General features: G+C 46.5%; 1 protein-coding gene across 1 annotated transcript; it reads right to left on the bottom strand.

Moving 5' to 3' along the window:
* Positions 1-1,140: 1,140 nt before the first annotated feature.
* Positions 1,141-18,914, bottom strand: synpra (synaptoporin a). The gene is made up of 6 exons (XM_037491265.2): positions 18,695-18,914; positions 18,519-18,584; positions 3,934-4,058; positions 3,402-3,600; positions 2,971-3,162; positions 1,141-2,570 (listed from the first exon to the last, which is right to left on the bottom strand). Exons 1-6 carry the CDS (start codon positions 18,710-18,712, stop codon positions 2,319-2,321), a joined length of 852 nt encoding a protein of 283 aa, XP_037347162.1. The 5' UTR covers positions 18,713-18,914; the 3' UTR covers positions 1,141-2,318.
* Positions 18,915-19,102: the final 188 nt, after the last annotated feature.

Raw genomic sequence — 19,102 nt, 5'->3', positions numbered from 1 at the left:
TCGTCGTTTGAATGAAGCACGAAGAGATTTACAAATGTAAATTCATTAAAAAGTCCTGCTGGTCTAATATGTGGCCCTGTTAACTCAAGATCATAAACAAGATCCGATTTCACTGTTGGTGGTGTTTGGTGAAAGCTGTTGTGCTGGTATATGATGTGCAACGAAACGCATCGTTTTCCCTAAAACTGTAGCTGACTTCCATCTCTTTCCGTCATTCAGGTTGTTGGTCACACCTGAGCAGGAAATAAAGAATCAGCACCTCAACAGGGATCCCCTAGGTTTTTTCTAATTCAACTATTTCCACACATACTGACTTTACTGATTGCGGATAGGGTTACCAAAATGATGACTTCAATCAGGGCCGGGTCTAGGCAGGGGCAAAGGGGGGCCTGGCCCCCTCAAATAAATGTTGTGCAGGGGAGGTGCAGGTGATGGGACACCGGTGGAAACAATCATGGACATGGCAGACAATCACAGGGATGACAGGACAAGGCAGGAAGTGAAGTTAACCCAGGGACACAAGAGGCATGAAACTACAAAATAAAACGGTGAACCCAAAAGTACGGGTTTAGCAACTCAATCAAACACATATTCAGGCTGGACCTCTGCCTTGTACAGCTTATACTATATTTTGTAGGCCTCCTCTATGAGTCAAGAATTTAAAATAATAATGGTACATATTAGAATTTAATTTTTTAATGTGCTTTAGTGATGGATTTGGGAGCTCATAATGGGGCAAAGTTGGATATTGCAATTCTTGTTTGAACATGGGACGCAGATGTTGGGAGAGCTCAGGCGGTCTGCTGTTGCCGCCTGCTGGTCTTTCCGGAGGTTGCACAATGTGCTGTGTTTCATTTCAGGTTGCTGCAATATGTAAGTATGTTAATAAAGAGGACTGGGTCAGATTGCTCTGAAATACAGTCAGCTTCTGAATAAAAATGACACAGCAATTTGTGAAATTAGAACCGTCTACGTGTTAATAAGTCACGCTGTCAGTTATTGTATTCGGGGGCTGTCTTGACTTTAGAGAACCTGCACGGTTTAAATGCACTGACACCACAAGATGGCATCAATATCCCAGGTTGTTTTTCGCGGTTCGATTTATAGTCTATAACAAATCAACCGAAGAAATCTGAGCAGTCACATGCAGATCAGGTTGTGCATCGGCCAATTTATTAACAAGAAAGCCTGTAAAATATCCACAATAATGAAGTGACTAAAAGTGTAATTAACAGGACCTGTACACGTTTATCATGGATGTCAAACCGTCATACACACGAGGTTGTCCTGTGTGCTTTGTTACACTGATGCAAGTCGCATGCCAGGGAGGTCAAGAAACAAGGTTGCACAAGTCATGTACATGTAAACAAGCAACCACTGGGTTTATCCAGCCAGTATTAATATTCAGGAATTTCACAGATTCATTCATTTTTTTACAAAACGGAAGTGATTTAAAAGCTCATTATAAATGATGTCACCATTCACCATACATAAACACTGTGCTACTGGTGCAGTGTGAATTGATACTCTGGACATGCTTTAGAGAGGTGTAACATATATAACAATTATTAAAATGAAATGATATATAAGTAAAAAGGAATGGAAAGAAACGGTTAGATACCGTACCTTTCTTTGGTCTTGAACAAACTGGTATAGTGCATTTTGCAAAATACAGTTTTTGCTTTAAATATTTCAAATTTCTGACCCAGTCAATGTCAGACATGGGTTGAATTTGTCATATTTGTCAAAACAAATATAACTCATACTTTTCACAAAATCTAATTCAAAATCAGAATTAGAATTACTCGTTAACAAAATAGAGTTGGAGTTAAATAATGATATATTGTATATGTACTAGTCAGTAGAGTCAGAGTTCTGTAACCAGAGATTAGAACATAAACTAGTTACAGAGAGCATATTAGAACAGTACAACACAACATCATGCACTTATTTGACACCGTTTTTTGAATTTGAAGCGTTATGAGATCACAAAGCATTTCTTTTCTTCCACAACAGTCAAAACAGTAAATGGCAATAACCACGTACAAAGAAAAATACCATCACTTTTAAGTCAATCAAACAACAACAAATACAACATTCAGCAAAGAACAAACCTGATATAGAAGGAGCAAAAGGTTAAAACAAAAAATGTTGTACAATACCCAACACTACCTGTACCTACAAAAGGATGTCCTTTGACACCTTTGATGCCTTTTTATACGACTGTTTTTACCGTTTTTAACAAACTTTCTCTTATCGCTGCCCAATGGCTCTGGTTTAACATCTAGTCGTGCCACTGTTACAAATCCAAAAGGTGTCTACATTTGATTAGAGTAGGAGGTGGGTCCCCCCACTTGGCTGTACTCGGTCGGCTGGCTGAGGTTTCCCTGGGTGTTGTAGCCCGCTGACTGATCAAAGCTCCCCTGGTTGTAGGGCTGCTGGTTAAATGTGCCGGACTGTTTCTCAGATCCTCCGCCTGCTAAACTCGAAGCCCCCTTGTGCCAAACGGTCTCCTTAAACACAAACCAGATGTTCCCAGCCCATAGAACAAAGTTGAGAAAACCAAAAACCTAAAGAGAAAGAGAATGAAACAAAGCCATATTGTGTAAATTACAAACCCCTGGCAGTAATGCACATGCAAATGCATGTATTTGAATACATCGAATATTTCCTTTTTTAAAATCCAAATAAATCTCTAGATCTTCTCAACACCTGACAAGCCAACTGCCGCCAATTGTTCCCACACAATTTCCACGCTATTTCAACTATGTTCAGCTCTTAGTGTTCATCAGCACAAGCTGCTTTCGTTGCTTACGCCTCAGCTTACACTTCAAGTGGCATTTTTGTCTCCTCTTCTTTCAGGATTTCCACATCATCTCAACTCACTTCTTTCTCTTCACCTGAATTTTCCACTCTTTTCAGTATAACGGATTTTTCAACCCAGTTGTTTTGGGACTCCTGTGAACTTACCACTGAGGTGTTGAGTCCGGACCAGCGCGGTTCAAGAACAGAGCCGCACTTGTTGGTCTGGACTTTGCATGCAGAGATGAGGAGCAGCACCTCGTCTGGATCGGTGGCAATTTTCACATCGGACAGAGCCTTTCCCCAAGCAGAGGAACCGACGAGCCACACGAAGGAGAACACCACGGTCACTATAAAGTCCTGATGGCGCGGGGGAGAGGAGAGGAAGGATGTGAAAAGAATGAAGCTCCAGAAACAACAACAATACTTTTGGTACTTTGCTCTGTCAAGCTATGTCTAGTATCATGATTCCTTTGGTAGATTCACTGTAATAATAATGGAAACAGAGGAATATAGGTAAGAATTTAAGGGCATGATTATGTCGAGTAAGCCCCCACTGACGACTGAAAGGGTCTTCAGTCGGAGTCCACTGCACTCACAATGAGCGGTCCGCGGCTGTTTTCACGGTACTTGTTCTGAAAGAAGACGTAGACAATGGTGGCCATGAGGGAATACAGGAAGGCGAAGACCGCAATGGTGACAAAGAACTCTGCAGAGGATGAATAGTCTCCAATGAGGAACACGCGCTCCTCCCTAATGCCCTCACACACGGGCGCTTCGAAGGACACCTGATGCAACCTGATACACAAAAAAAGGAAGTACAAGGATCAAACCAGATTAAAAATAGTTTTAGTTGTATCTGCTGCAGCAACCTATATATGTTTTTAATCACTAAAAACACCTACATTATGTTACAGGGACCTGCAGATACTAGACCACGGTGGGTTTTTTCGATGGCTAACAATTAAATTGACTACTGACTACTTGAAACTGACAAACGTTGACAGATAACAAGCATTAAAGTTCCATTGTAACTGGCTTCATCACGCATCAGAGTAAGCAAAGATTCATATTCTTGCCAATTAAAGTCTGGGCCAAGGAATGAAGACCCTGAAGCCCCCACGTACTCACCTGAAAGGATAAGCAAAGTCGATGCCAATGCTGAGGTTGCTTCTTGCCTTCTCCATGCAGTCGACACTGACCCGCAGCTGCCCCGAGTAGCCCCCACATGTTGCAAAGGCAAAAATGGCAAAGACCTGCACATAGAAAGAAAAAAAAATTCAGATGCCGATAGTATGCTTTAAGGCAGTGGTTCTCAACTGGTTTGGCTCCGGGACCCACCATGGACCCCTTAATGACAAGCCGCGACCCAAATCGAGGAACAACTTCTCAAATTCATTCAAAATCAATCATTTTATATTCAGGATGTTTAATTATCCTAAAAACCCAATGTCTCCCCCATATGAGAATGGTTTGACCCAACCTGGTACACGCTGCTGAAAACATGGACGGACGAGCCGGCAAAAAAAAATGAAACTCCGCTGCATTAAAAAAGTCCCTTCAAAATAAAAAATAAAAATTTCAATTTCAATTTTTCCCATGCAAAGGCCTGCGACCCACTAAAAACGGGACCCACCAGTTGGGAATCACTGCTTTAAGGTAAAGAACGGTATTCTTAATTATATCTATAATTGTAACAACAGGTCAGTATCACCTCTCTACTTCAACAAAGCTTAATGCAAGCTGGATCTTTCAGAATCAGGAAAGGGTTTTTAGTTATAGACCGATTCTTATTTTCTTTAGTCACTGATCCCGAGGTTTTTAGGTCACCAAACAATATTGTGCTGCTATAAACATGTATGAACCTAACATATTGGTCTATTATTTGTCACACATCAAGAAAAACTTTATAGATTGTTTGATGCACTGTCAATCAGGACAGGGTTTCCCTAACGAGCCAATCAATCGTCTCCAAACACTGTAAATGTATTGGTTTTTAAACCAATTTTCAACCACAAACATTAATATAATTGCGCAGACTTTCATTAAATCGTTGCTGACTCTGTTTGCTGTTTGGAGATATGGACAGGTTGTGATTGTAAGAACCTGCCTTGTGAAAAAAAGCTCCCTGTTGCTACTGGAAACAATCTTTATGTAAATTTGGGGACACAAAAAAAATCATCTGCAAACCGTATAGAGAAAAAAGCCTTTTTTTTGGCAAATAATCATTCCCTTTGGACTTCAAAGACAACGAGAATCTGACCTCTGAACACAGTCACCATAAAAGAAAATCTAAGAATAAAGTATGTTACCAAATTAAAATATGACTGTTAGAATAAATGCAATCCGATCTGTCCGACAAGGATGAAGGTTATTACAATTAAAGAAAACAAAACCTCCCAGTTTAGCTTGCATGATGTATTATTTTCGATCAAAGCTTGATTTATAATGCTAATATACCGCTCTGTTGAAACAAAGATCAGGGAGAATCGTCACATATTGAAATACTACCCGCTGTATTTATTGAAAAGCTATATCTACAGCTACAAGAGAGAAAAATACACTAGAACTTACTTTAAACGATACAAACACATAGATTGAGGTTGTTAAGATCTAATGCAGTTGTGTTACGCTGCAGGGCTCCCACAAGCACTCTGACACTCTGAAGCACAAGCAGGAAGAGGCTGCCTGAGGAAACCAAGGAAACGTAGTGTGGTGCATTCATGTTTACTACGACACATTGACCTCTTTATTCCTCTACAACTTCACAGTGTTCACAAATCAACGTTTCCTTCTTAAATGTGTCTGAAGTTTAATTAAATGTCTGTTTTCTCAAGTTGAACCTGAAGGAAATTAAAGCTGCAATTATCAATTAGACTCTGGCTCCATATTTTACATAGAATGATTTGACCAACACATATGTTTACTTGTTTATCTCTCTGTAAGCATTCCTCTTCTGCTGATTCTACATCTATTCAATGTGAGTCTCCTTGTTGAAACAACATGATTGATTAAGCATTTTTTTCAGCTCTATTAAACATGGCTTAGATACCTGATGAACAGGAAGTGTTGAGAGGATCAATTAATGACACTTCATACAAATGGCAAAGCATAAACTTATGTAAACTAAAATTAGACAGCCTGTACAGATGGTGAATGATTAGAAATGAATAAACATTGCTGCTTTTATGGGTAGAAATTAGCATTATTATTATTATTATGCAATAAATGAGAGTACAAAGCAGTGTGTAAAACAAGCTTTTGTCACAGTTACTAAGGTTGTTCTATGTATCTAAGCACTTTTTTTCCAAACACTGGTTGAGAAAATGCCTTTCATTAATTTTCTTTCTTCCTACACGTCGCGTCCATGAACTCTGCTGTGATGCAATTAAAGCTTCTGCCTCTGTGGAAGACTCCCACAATACTGTGGCCTGAAAAGAACCGTGGACCTTGCCAGCCTCGTTTGACAAGGGATGGCGGTAATTAGCTCTTCTCTCACCACTTTGCTCTGTACACGATGAGTAGTTTTAATGTCATTTAGTCGTGTATGTGATTAAATGGTAAAACTGGCACCAAAGGCACAAAGCAATACATTTCCTGCTGGTTACAACCTCAGTCTGCTTCGTGAAGAAAACACATTTTTTGACTTACTCCTTTGGTTGGTCCATGGTTGGGGTTATTTGAGTTATGGCTAAAATAACATCTAAAAAAACATCTCCATACAGGTAAAGTGGTAAAGGTAAAGTGGCCAATGTATATTTCAACACGTTTTACGGTAGAAATAATAAAGACTACATAAGATGTAGTCAAGATCAAACCAACGAAGGAGCCAATGGAGTGATGGGAACACAACAGCTGACAGTTTGGTGTCTTATGAGTTTAAACCGAAGGACTGGAACCGCACACACAACCTCTGCCCTTAATATGCTCTCCCTCGGCCCAGTTTTCCGTGTAAAGCTCCTCTAGCCTCAAGACGTCTCACCACCATGATCACCATAATCAGACCTGACGCCTAGTTAGCCTGAGCCCCCCCCCCCCCCCCCATGCAGGCAGCTGGACGTGCAGCTTGCCAGCAGCAGTCGGGGAAGAGATATCGCTCGAGTTTGAATACCCCTCGGCCTCCAGAGGTCGCTTTTTAATAAACATCAGCATCATTAGATTATTTGGCCACACTTCCCACTCACAGCCTGGCGGCAGCTTGGGGCGGGTGATGGGAGTACGCGGCGGAGATTGAGTGCATGCTTGTCTCAAGCATGTGTTTGCACTCACAACATATAAATGAGAACAGTGTGGACTAAATATTTGAGGGATATAGGTGAGGGTATTGGCTGATATCAACATACAAACAAATAAGATGTCACCTTAGAGTATCAGTAATTAACAGTCTGGTTACTGACGTATTTGACAGACTGGGGGTGGATTCTCAAAAAACAACATTACAGAGGTGATTTTAATTCGCTTATATTTTTAGTGTTTACTAAACAAGATATTTGTTTCACTGTTAAGTGCCATATGCAGAATGCTGAAAGGACGGATTGTTATCCAAACAAACAAATGGTGGAAGAAGTGAGAGCTAGAGAATAAATACTCACTCCTAATTACCCCCCCCCCCTCCCCCCTCCCCCCGATAAACATCTCTCTCTCTCTCTGTGTGTCCATACTCTCCTGCAGCTGCCTTCGCTCCCTGTACTTTTCAGCTCGGATTCAGCCCCTCTCATTTCAGGCTGGGGCTTTTGAGCAGGAGAGCGTGGCATTGGGAAAGGAGGGTGGGTGATAAGCCCTGCGCCCCTGTGTGATTATCTGCCTCTTCCAGCTGGGCTCCTCAGGGAACAAGAGAGAGAGAGAGAGAGAGAGAGAGAGAGAGAGAAAGGGAGAGAGTGAGAGAGAAAGAAGCCAGGGCACTGGAATGAATACAGTCTGCAATGCAAACAAAGCTCTCAACAGCCCCATTTGCCCTCTTCTCCACTGACCTACATCACATCTGAAGAGCATTATTTGCTTTTCTCCTCAAACCATAGCGAGGGTACATTTCTTTTTCAATCAAAGGTAAAACGAACTAACAGCTTGTGATATAATCTTCATATTTCGGTTAGTTGATGTGGATAAGAGTGCAATGAATCTATGCGAAACCTAAATGTAGCCCACGTTGGGGATGGAGGCTCAAACGAAGACGCGAGCAAACGCTGTGGAAGAGCGAAAGGCTGGCGGAGGATTATGAAACTGATGCACAGGCTCCGGGGCTTAAATATCAGAACTACAGTGTCCAATAGAAATAGCTCTTCATTGTGGAAAACAGGACGGCAAATAGGGTGTAGTTAAAAAAGATTAGCCGGCCAGAGAAGCAACGTGGCTGGTAAAGTGGGCAGAAAGACAGAGAGCATTTAAGGAATGGCATCATGGCACGTCAAGAACATTTGACTGTAAGATAGATCGTATAAAAAGGGATGACGAGAGAGGGGGCTGCTTGACGAGAGGACGTGATGAGAGCGGCAGAGGAAGCGAGAGGTGAGAGGTGAGGATCAGGTGGAGTGGCAGACGAGCTAAACGGTGTATTAGCTGATGAGCCCCCCCCCCCCCCCCCCCCTCGAACATTTTCAAAAGCCAGAGGAAGGTTTCACACAGACACGCACACACCGTCCGCCTGCTCCATTCAAGTCGATGGGAACGGTTGCGTTTGTCAAGTGGAGAAAAACGCATCAAATGTTCAGTCCCTCTCCCTGTCTGACTGGACTGATCCAGATTTGTGTCATATGCTGCTGTGCATGTTCAACCATGCCTGTGTCGTGTTTTTGTATGCTTGTGTATTCATGGAACGTTTACATTCACTATATGTCCATGCCTGTGTGTGCATGGCTGCATATCATCCCTGTGCGTGTGTGTGTTGCTCAGTGTCTAAGGGCCAAGATGTATGCATGCAATGTGATTGTATGTGAATGTAGAGTAAAAATATCTCACTCTCTCCACTCAGGCAGAACCATTAGACACAGTCCGGACAAGCTCTCTCTCACACACACACACACACACACACACACAGACAGACAGACACGGAGTCTTGCTTGCTTTCACTGCTGCAGTCCACCAGTGTGTACATGAGCAATTTCACGCCATCTAGTTGAGTACAAAACAAAAGGACAAATGCAGATTAGAAGCACAGTGGGGCGAGCAGACAGATGCTCAGTGGAATTAACCTTTGGCTTCACTTTGATGAACAACTTGTATCACCCTAACCAAAATACTGTTGTCGAGCTGTGGACGACTTAAACACCTTTTAAACATTTTTGTGAATCAAAATGGAGCAATGAAAGAAAAATGTCCATCCATACTCCAGACAAAAGGTTTTCCCCACCTCATCGAGGAAGAGGTGCTCAGATGATATTGATCTCGAAAACCCCAACGACTTCACTGAGCCTGGGTGTGGAAGCTGTCTGATCTTTGCTTCAGCAGCAGCACCACAGAACAACATCAGCAGCACGTTCAGCAGCGGCTAATCCCTTCCTGCGCGGGGGGGGGCAGCTTTGTGCCCTGCACAGCCCAGATTCATCTCTCCCACAGCAAGCTCGACTGACCTCAAGCAGGCAGAAAATCTCCATTTCTTTTTGTAACAGTACCCCTTCGCGGAGCTCCTCTTCCCATTTTTCATGGCTACTTGGTCAGGATTGGAGCTCAGCCCCATCGCCCTGCAGAGGAAGCCACTGCACTTATTAAGCTGGGGGCACCCAAAGGAAATATAATACAACCACACTCTCTCTGTGTGTGTGTGTGTTTGTGTGTGTGTGTGTGTGTGTGTGTGTGTGTGTGTGTGTGCGTGCGTGCATGGTGCTGGTTTCATGTACTGTATGTGAGGAGGAATGTCTTCACACAAATCTCAAGCTGATCTAAATTCATTTGAAATATCACTCTCTTTAACTGTTGAAATTGGCACTATACTTGCCAGCTGGTTTCTTGTCATTTGGTGATGCTTGGCAATTTTTTTGCCAACAAAATGGCTGTTTTAAAAGCTAAAACAAAGTGAAAGATGCTAAAAGGGTTCAAAGAGCCGGAGGGAATGAGACAGCATCTTTTCACATTAGCCTTAATGTAATACTTTGATGCATTATTAATATACCATTTTTAATTAGTGCATCTTAAAAATAATCTCTATTCACCATCAAGTTAATATACAATAAGTGACACGTGTATCATGGGCCCGTCAATGGGTTTAATGTTGTTAAGGATAAAGGCTGAAAACTGGACTGAGCATAGTGTTTCCTCCTCAAGGAAACATCTTGAGGATCAACTATACTTCTTATGCTATTGTGATATAATAAGGATGTAAGAGTTATTTAATTAGCAATGTATATATTGGATAAAAAAAACATGCAACAAGGGTTTTGTTGAAAGGGGAGTTCTCAAGTTCTTTGTGTAAATGTTACACAAATCCTGTGGAAATAAACTACAGATTTAAAACTATAAAGATAAATATGAACAAAGATTAACCAAAAAAAACCATCAAATTATAGGGTGAAGAGAAACCATCAGCCACAAGTTTCAGAACAATTTGGAGAAAAATATTAAATGTTTAATATTTAATTCAGCCCCAAACACAATAGACACGAAGACACAAATCTTTAAGTCACACCAAACGGTACCACAGTGAGAAGTTTTTAGAAGAATTGGGATTTTATTCCTCGGCCTCACGTCCCCTCGTCAAAGGGAATCGAGGGAGTTCAGTTCCGAAAAACAGATCTTTGACCTGACAAGTCTCTTGTGATGTCTGTCAGCAGCTGTCTGCTCTCCTTCTATTCCCCAGTTGTCCTTCGATGTTAGTGTGTTAGCGAGTGTGCACGTGCAAGTGTGTGTGCAGTGCTTATGCTCCTGCACAAAGTGAAAATTGTGCAGCAATCTGTCAAAAACTATAACTGTGGTGGCGGGCGTGGTTTCGGCTCGGCTGCAGAGGGAGAGAGAGGGGGAGTGGCTCGGGGAACAGTGCCAGGTGGAAACACTTGGCAACCAGCTGGGGGGAATTAACGGGTCTCCTCTCGCCCCTATAAACAGTGAGGCGAGCGAGGAGGGAGGGAGGAGACGGACCGACCGACCGAGCGAACGAATTAATTGATGAATTGTGCGAATAAAAAGCATTTTGTGAAACCCACCACCCTGCGGTCCTGTGCCGTGTCTTCAACCCCACGCACCCACACCGTACAGTGGCGCCCAACTAGGTATGGAACCCGGCGATCAGCAGGCGGAGGGGATGGCGCAGCCGGCGATCGCGCTCGGGCGGATGCTGGGAGAGATCGCCGCGATGCAGCGGGAGCAGGCCGAGGTCAACCGGCACTTTCTGGGGGCGCTCCAAGCCCAGTCGGATCGGCAGACCCGGGTGTTGGAGCAGCTGGTGGCCCGGCCAGCCGCGGCAGCACCGGTACCGGGTCCCCCGGCGTACGCGGGGGTGGTGCTGCATAAAATGACGCCGGCGGACGAGGTACAGTCGTACCTGGAAATGTTCGAGGCGATGGCGGAGGCATGCGGGTGGCCGGCGGACGAACGGGCAATCCGCCTGCTGCCACTACTGACCGGAGAGGCGCAGACAGCTGCCCTGGGTCTGCCGCCCGGGGCAAGACAGGACTACGCCGGGGTAAAGAGGGCCATCATGGACCGGCTGGGGCTCTCCCCCGAGGACCACAGGCGGCGTTTCCGGGAGGCGAGGCTGGGTCCGGAGGACCGTCCGTTCGCCTTTGCTCAGCGGCTACGGGACGCGGCCAACAGGTGGCTGCAGCCGGAGGGCGCGGGTGGCGCACCGGCGGTGGTGGAGAAGGTGGTGACGGAGCAGTTTCTGCGGGGGCTCCCGCCGCGGACCTCGTCGTGGGTCCAGTACCACCGTCCGGCGACGTTGGAGGCCGCGGTCACCCTGGCAGAGGATCACCTGGCGGTCCACCCCGGCGGACGGGGCGACGCCGGGCGCCCGCCCGCGCCGCCGCAGCCGGTCCCCACGCCGCGAAGGAGGACCCAGCAGCCGGCGGCAGGGTGGCCCTTGCCGACGCCGCGGTCACCAGCTCGTACCAGGGGGGCCGACCACGCAGCACCGACCGGGGCCGGCACTCTTCCTGACCCACTCGGAGGTTCTCAAACGCCAGGGCAGGAGTGCTGGAAGTGTGGGCAGCCCGGCCATCTGCGGAGGGAGTGCCCGCTGATGGAGGTGGGGCAGGTGATCCGGGTTGCCGGCGCTCCATCACCCTCCCCCGGCCCGGGAGCGACGTACCGCGTTCCGGTAAGAATCCAGGGGGGTACACGCCAGGCGATGGTGGATTCGGGCTGTTCGCAGTCCATGATACACCAGAGCCTGGTTCGGCCAGGGGCATTGGTAGAAGCGTCGCGGGTGAAAATAAGGTGTGTGCACGGGGACATTCACGAGTATCCCATAGTGTCCGTCGAACTTCGGTTCAGGGGAAAAAAATATAGAATAAAGGTCGCGGTTAGCTCCCACCTGACGCACCCCGTAATTTTGGGAACGGATTGGGAGGGATTTAACACGCTAATGGGGCAGGCTGCGGGGGTGCGTTCACGACCGACAGGGACATGCGGTATGTGTGCGGTGCTCAGCGGTGACGCGAGGTCGTCCGACGCCGCCGGGGAAGAGGGGGAACCGGCGGAGCCTCCCGAGGAGACCCCGGCGGTTCCCGAGTTCCGCTCCATGGAAGATTTTCCACTCGAGCAGTCTCGTGACGATACTCTACGCTCAGCCTACGACCAAGTGATAAGAATTGATGGTCATTTGGTGCGCCCTGACGCAGCACAGTCGTACCCGCACTTCTCATTGATTAGGGACAGACTGTATAGAGTGAGTCGTGACACTCGAACAGGGCAGGAAAACACCCAGTTGTTAGTACCGAAAAGCCGCCGGGAAATGGTTTTCCAGGCGGCTCACTATAATCCGATGGCGGGTCACATGGGATACGGGAAAACACTAGACCGGATAATGGCCCGATTTTATTGGCCAGGCATCCGGGCGGACGCGCGCCGCTGGTGTGCGTCCTGCCCGGAGTGTCAATTGGTTAATTCACCAGCCATACCACGTGCCCCGCTGCGGCCGCTACCGTTGGTGGAGGTTCCGTTCGAGCGCATCGGCATGGACCTCATCGGGCCATTTCACCGGAGCGCACGCGGATACCGCTTTGTGTTAGTCCTCATGGATTACGCAACCCGGTATCCGGAGGCAGTGCCATTGCGCAATATCTCTGCAAAGAGCGTCGCGCAGGCTCTGTTTCAGGTCATCTCCCGGGTTGGAATCCCGAAAGAGATTCTAACAGACCAGGGCACCTCGTTCATGTCGCGCACACTGGGAGAACTTTACGGGTTACTGGGCATTAAGTCCGTCCGCACGAGTGTGTACCACCCCCAGACCGACGGGTTGGTAGAGCGGATGAATAGGACGCTGAAGTCCATGATTCGTAAATTTATTAGCGACGATGAACGTAATTGGGACAAATGGCTTGACCCTCTGTTGTTTGCAGTCCGGGAGGTCCCCCAGGCCTCCACGGGATTTTCTCCCTTTGAGCTTCTGTTTGGCAGGTCACCAAGAGGGGTGCTGGACCTTATTAAAGAAAGCTGGGAGGAAGGTCCGAGCCCCGGAAAGAACGAGATCCAGTACGTCCTGGACCTGCGAGCAAAGCTCCACACACTGGGGAGGATGTCACGGGAGAATTTGCTCCAGGCCCAGGAACGACAACAACGGCTGTACAACAGAGGGGCCAAGCTGCGAGAATTCACACCGGGAGAAAAGGTACTTGTATTACTTCCCTCTTCCAACTCAAAACTCCTGGCTAAGTGGCAAGGGCCCTTCGAGGTCACACGCCGGGTGGGGGATGTTGATTATGAGGTGGTGCGGTCTGACAGGGGCGGGGCTACACAAATATACCACCTCAACCTCCTGAAACCCTGGAGGGAGGCGGAGTCTGTTTCTCTGATTTCCACAGTATCGGAAAGTGAGGACCTGGGGCCGGAGGTGCCAAAAGCGGCTAATCCCACCCCGCTCCCGTGTGAGGGTCATCTCTCTGAGGACCAGAGAGCGGACATTGCCCAGTTGCAGAAGCGGTTTGCTGATGTGTTCTCCCCCCGGCCAGGCCGCACCGACCTGATAATGCACCGAATCGAGACACCCCCGGGGGTGACGGTGAGGTCACGACCCTACAGACTACCCGAACACAAAAGAAAAGTGGTTCGGGAGGAATTAGCGGCTATGTTGGAGATGGGGGTAATAGAAGAGTCCAACAGCGCCTGGTGCAGCCCCATCGTTCTGGTGGCCAAGAAGGATGGGACTGTGCGGTTCTGCGTGGACTACCGCAAGGTAAACGACGTGTCACGATTCGACGCCTACCCAATGCCCCGGGTCGACGAACTCCTGGACCGGCTGGGCACTGCACGTTTTTTTACGACCCTGGATTTAACTAAGGGCTACTGGCAGATTCCCCTGTCTTCAGAGTCCAGAGAGAAAACGGCTTTCTCCACTCCGTATGGTTTGTACCAATTCACCATGCTTCCCTTCGGCTTGTTCGGTGCCCCGGCCACGTTCCAGCGCCTCATGGACCGGGTGCTGCGTCCGCATGCCTCATATGCGGCCGCGTACCTGGACGATGTAATCATCCACAGCACCACCTGGGCGGAGCATGTGCGGCGGGTGGACGCGGTGCTGGAGTCGCTGAGGCGGGCCGGGCTCACCGCCAACCCGGGGAAGTGTGCAGTTGGACGGAGGGAGGTACGGTATCTGGGGTACCACTTGGGGGGTGGGCAGGTGCGTCCTCAGGTGGACAAGACGGCAGCTATTGCAGCCTGCCCGCGCCCTAAGACAAAAAAAGAGGTGAGGCGGTTTTTGGGGCTGGCGGGTTACTACAGACGGTTCATCGCCGGCTTTGCGGACCTCACCAGCCCCTTGACCGACCTGACCCGGAAAGGTGCGTCAGATCCGGTCCAGTGGTCGGAGCAGTGCCAGCGGGCGTTTGAGAAGGTAAAACAGACTCTCTGTGGGGAGCCACTCCTCCACACACCTAACTTTTCTCTCCCGTTTGTTCTGCAGACCGACGCGTCGGACAGAGGGCTGGGGGCCGTTTTGTCCCAGGAGGTGGAGGGGGTCGACCGCCCCGTTGTCTACATCAGCCGGAAGCTATCGGAGAGGGAGGCCAGGTACAGCACGGTGGAAAAGGAGTGCCTGGCCATCCGGTGGGCGGTGGGCTCCCTGCGCTACTACCTCCTGGGACGCTCATTCACCCTCTGTTCGGACCACGCCCCGCTCCAATGGCTCCACCGCATGAAGGATACTAACGCCCGGATCACTCGGTGGTATCTGGCCATGCAGCCTTTTAACTTCAAGGTGGTCCATAGGCCGGGGACGCAGATGGTCGTGGCGGACTTCCTCTCCCGCCCTCTCGAGGGAGGGGGGGGGGAGTAAGCTAGGCCGGACGGCTCCCCGGCCTAAGTCGGGCGGTGGGGGTATGTGGTGGCGGGCGTGGTTTCGGCTCGGCTGCAGAGGGAGAGAGAGGGGGAGTGGCTCGGGGAACAGTGCCAGGTGGAAACACTTGGCAACCAGCTGGGGGGAATTAACGGGTCTCCTCTCGCCCCTATAAACAGTGAGGCGAGCGAGGAGGGAGGGAGGAGACGGACCGACCGACCGAGCGAACGAATTAATTGATGAATTGTGCGAATAAAAAGCATTTTGTGAAACCCACCACCCTGCGGTCCTGTGCCGTGTCTTCAACCCCACGCACCCACACCGTACAATAACATATTACCAAGATGATTGGCCAATGAAGTAGCATCACAGAATGTGACGGAAAGGAAGACAAAGAGTGTGAGAAAGAACAAAGACAACGTTGCCATCCCTGTTAAATAAATTGGTTTATTGTGTGGTGTATTTTATTCAGGCGAGGCTTTGCTGTATTCGTAGGGTCCATTTTACTCAAGTTCCCAATGAATATAAATAATGTTCATTGGGTGTTTGGAGATAAGGGTTGTGCACCCAATATGTATTCATTTACAATACAAAACATATCTACATTAATCAGAGTAAGAATTATATTCCATTCCATTTTAGGTCAAACCTAATAATAGGTAGCACACATCTAGCTTGACTCCGAGAGCATTTACAAAAGGATGTGTTGTTTTGGTCTGTAATACATATGTAGCATGCAAACTAGCATGTCCCAGTGTGACTCTTTTATTCCCAGGTTACATTTGAAAGTAAAACTTGAAAGCAACACAATATACATTACAATAATACAGCAATATTTATATAAAATATCAGAAAATGTTGAGAATTACCATTACAGTGCCCCAAGGCCGGAAATAATCAAACCCCACAAAAGTTTTTTTGTCACTTAACTAATCAACTACAACTGATTGGCCATTGGTAATAAATACAACTATGAAGTCTAATGTAAGGCCAACAGAACTGCATTGTGCCACGTTCATTACACTCATTCGTTTTTCTTAAACCCAATTGAGCTGTTTTAAGGCTCTTGAACACCAGCCGACACGTTTAATGTGTTCAGAGAGGAATTTGTTTTTCATGCTTCCCCGTACTCCTTTAATTCGTAATTATATTATGAATATAATGAAATGAACTCTGTTTTTTTATACAAAGTTCTGCTCCTCTATTTCCGTGTGTTCCACGGAGCATCAGTCACTGGTTGTGTAAATAGCCATAATCACTTGGTAAACAATGTGCTACTGCTGGGCCTAAGCAATACCCCTGTTAAAAGTAATCTATGTTGCACAACTTGATCTTGAACAGACACACAAACATACACACACCTAAACTGCACTTTCTCTAAGGCAAAGTTCACTGGTGTGCAGTAAACTACTGAGGATGACATCATAGCACAGTGGGTCATTCCTGAGATTTGGACGACCCCCGTTCTCATAAATTACCCTCATGATGGACTCATCCTTTGTGAATCATCACTCACTGTTTTGCTGTAGTAAGTAAGTCAGTTGAGACCATGTGAGATGATACAACAGCCCCGATGATGCATCAGGGCATAAAAGGGCCTTTACAGTATATCATTTGCATCATGTGCTCACTCAGCTGGACAATTTTCTTCCCTTTCTTCTTCCTTCCCTCACACACACACACACACACCAACATGCTCACACATACAGTGAAGAGTTTGGGCACATCTCAAAGGACAGCTTCTGCATGAGTTGCTTGATGGTGGAGATTGGGGAGCCTTACAGCTGTTTGGAGCGGAATGTGCCGGTCAGTGGTGGGCTGCCAAACACACCAAGGGAGAGCATGCACACACACACACACACACACACAGCCGTAAAACCTTCTAGAATCTCTTGCGGACATCGATGATTATCAATTTGCCTTCTCCTTGTGCACACTCAGTACTGACCGAGGATGCAGGGAACCTACTACACCGGTGCAACGATCTGGAATGGTGTTAACGTAACCTTTAAACAAGCTACTGTTCTCCCACATGTCGAGTCAGCCGTAGGGGGTTCATTATCATAAGCAGGGTAAATGTCAATGGCTGCCTTGACTACAGCCATTAATACCTGAGGGCATGTGAACAAACTAAACAAAAATATGTATTTTCCTACTGTTGTCATATGTGGAAAAGACATTTCAAAATGTATATCAACTACATCATAAACACAGGAAATAAAGGGGTATTTCTTCTTTTACTTTTGGTCATCGGGGAATTTTATATACACATTTTCTTTATGAGCCCACCAGCTTTATGAAAAATCACTGTTATAATAATGCTGTCATGATTAGATTTGTGTGAAAATGATCAGGGGATCCTGCATCAAAACAGATGTTACAAGACACACACATACACAACTCCTCTCTCTCTCTCTCACACACACACACACGCACACACACAGAGTGCTTAATCTTAATCATACACACCCTGCTTTGGATCTTCTTTTGCACGGGTCCACAAATATCACATGAATAAAAAGGGGGACACACTGAGACCTTAGTGATAGACATCTGCTTTATCTCAGCTAAAGTGTCAAGTGTCTGATGAAAGTGACTCAACCACTTTGCACAATCTGTCTTCAATATATTTTTATTCCCTGCTGCTTGAGGATTCTCTGCACAGTTGATGGCATTAATTAAAGTGGGACACACACATCATTTCCTCATGGCTATAGCCATTTCTCTAAACTCACATCAAAGAAAGTCACTTATCGCTTTTTTTGCCTTAGGCTGCTGTTCACTCTACAATAAGCACGAGAGACTATATATATGGTACCCTGACAGAAGTAGGCAGGAAGGATTGATTCAGTCAGAGCTAGGACACCCTTAGACGTCGTCAATTACTGTTATATAATTTCACTTGGAGTAAAATGGGGCATTTTTTTGTGGACTGGCGCAAAACGCACAGTGTTGGCACAACGCATCCAAAATACGCATAGCCCAAATGAAAAGCTACACAGCGGTTTCCCCTGGCGTGTAGTCATCACGCAGCTGTGACTCATTACATGAACTTGAGTTATTTAGTTACGCTGAAAAATACAAAAAAAACACCGTAGGCACCAAAAGCACACATGTGGTGAAGTTAAAGTTGTAACAGAGGGAAGCTGGACGGTAACGAGTCAAAACCAGTTGCTTTGGGATTAATAATCACCGCATGCAGACTCTCGTTCTGCAGTTAATTAGACAATACGCCGGTGTATTTACATTGCATAATTAAGTTAGTGCATGCAAAGCACAGTCAAAATGGTCAACTCACCCATTCCAAAACACGGATAAATCCCAGGGGTAATTTTAGCACTTGAAACGTTCCCACAGATGCAAGCTGCAGGAGGAGACAGAGGATAAAAACACTGGCAATTAATGACAGATATGGACAATTTAGCAAATAACCACACATCTCTGAGTCCGATTGATCTTTGTAACGATTCTCACCTGGTCGGCGGTGTCCATTTCAACAGCGCGATACTTACTTCCTTTCTTACTTTTTTGATTCAATGCAAACGATCTCAAACCGCAAGCCAAGACCCGATTGATGTTATGTTGCGCATAGTAGTGAGGGGCTCGGGGCTCTCGGCTCAGGTTCCGACTGAAACCGGAGGAACCCGAGTCCTCTTAGTTAGGGACGCCTTCATTTTCTGTGAGCGGAACAATGTATTATTTTATCAGCCCAGTTAATACAGGCTGTTACAAATGCATTTAACAAAATGACATGAAATCTGATTTAACATCAGATTCGATCTGATATATATATACATCCCAATATATCCCATCTTAACACAATACAACAATTGTAACGTTAAAAGCTTTTTAGTGTAATTCCGGACTTGATTGTTCAATATT

The sequence above is a fragment of the Pungitius pungitius genome, chromosome 8 (genome assembly GCF_949316345.1).
Source record: "Pungitius pungitius chromosome 8, fPunPun2.1, whole genome shotgun sequence".
Lineage (NCBI taxonomy): Eukaryota > Metazoa > Chordata > Actinopteri > Perciformes > Gasterosteidae > Pungitius > Pungitius pungitius.
Note: the sequence above shows the minus strand (reverse complement) of the source record. Positions and strands in the feature narration are given on the sequence as shown.

What these genes read in the sequence shown, in the direction of transcription:
- synpra (XM_037491265.2), bottom strand. An exon ending in TTATCCGTGTTTTGGAATGG is followed by an intron (nt 4,059 to 18,518) that starts GTGAGTTGACCA and finishes TTCTATGTGCAG; the next exon opens with GTCTTTGCCATTTTTGCCTT. An exon ending in CCGGACTCAACACCTCAGTG is followed by an intron (nt 2,571 to 2,970) that starts GTAAGTTCACAG and finishes CTTTCTCTTTAG; the next exon opens with GTTTTTGGTTTTCTCAACTT.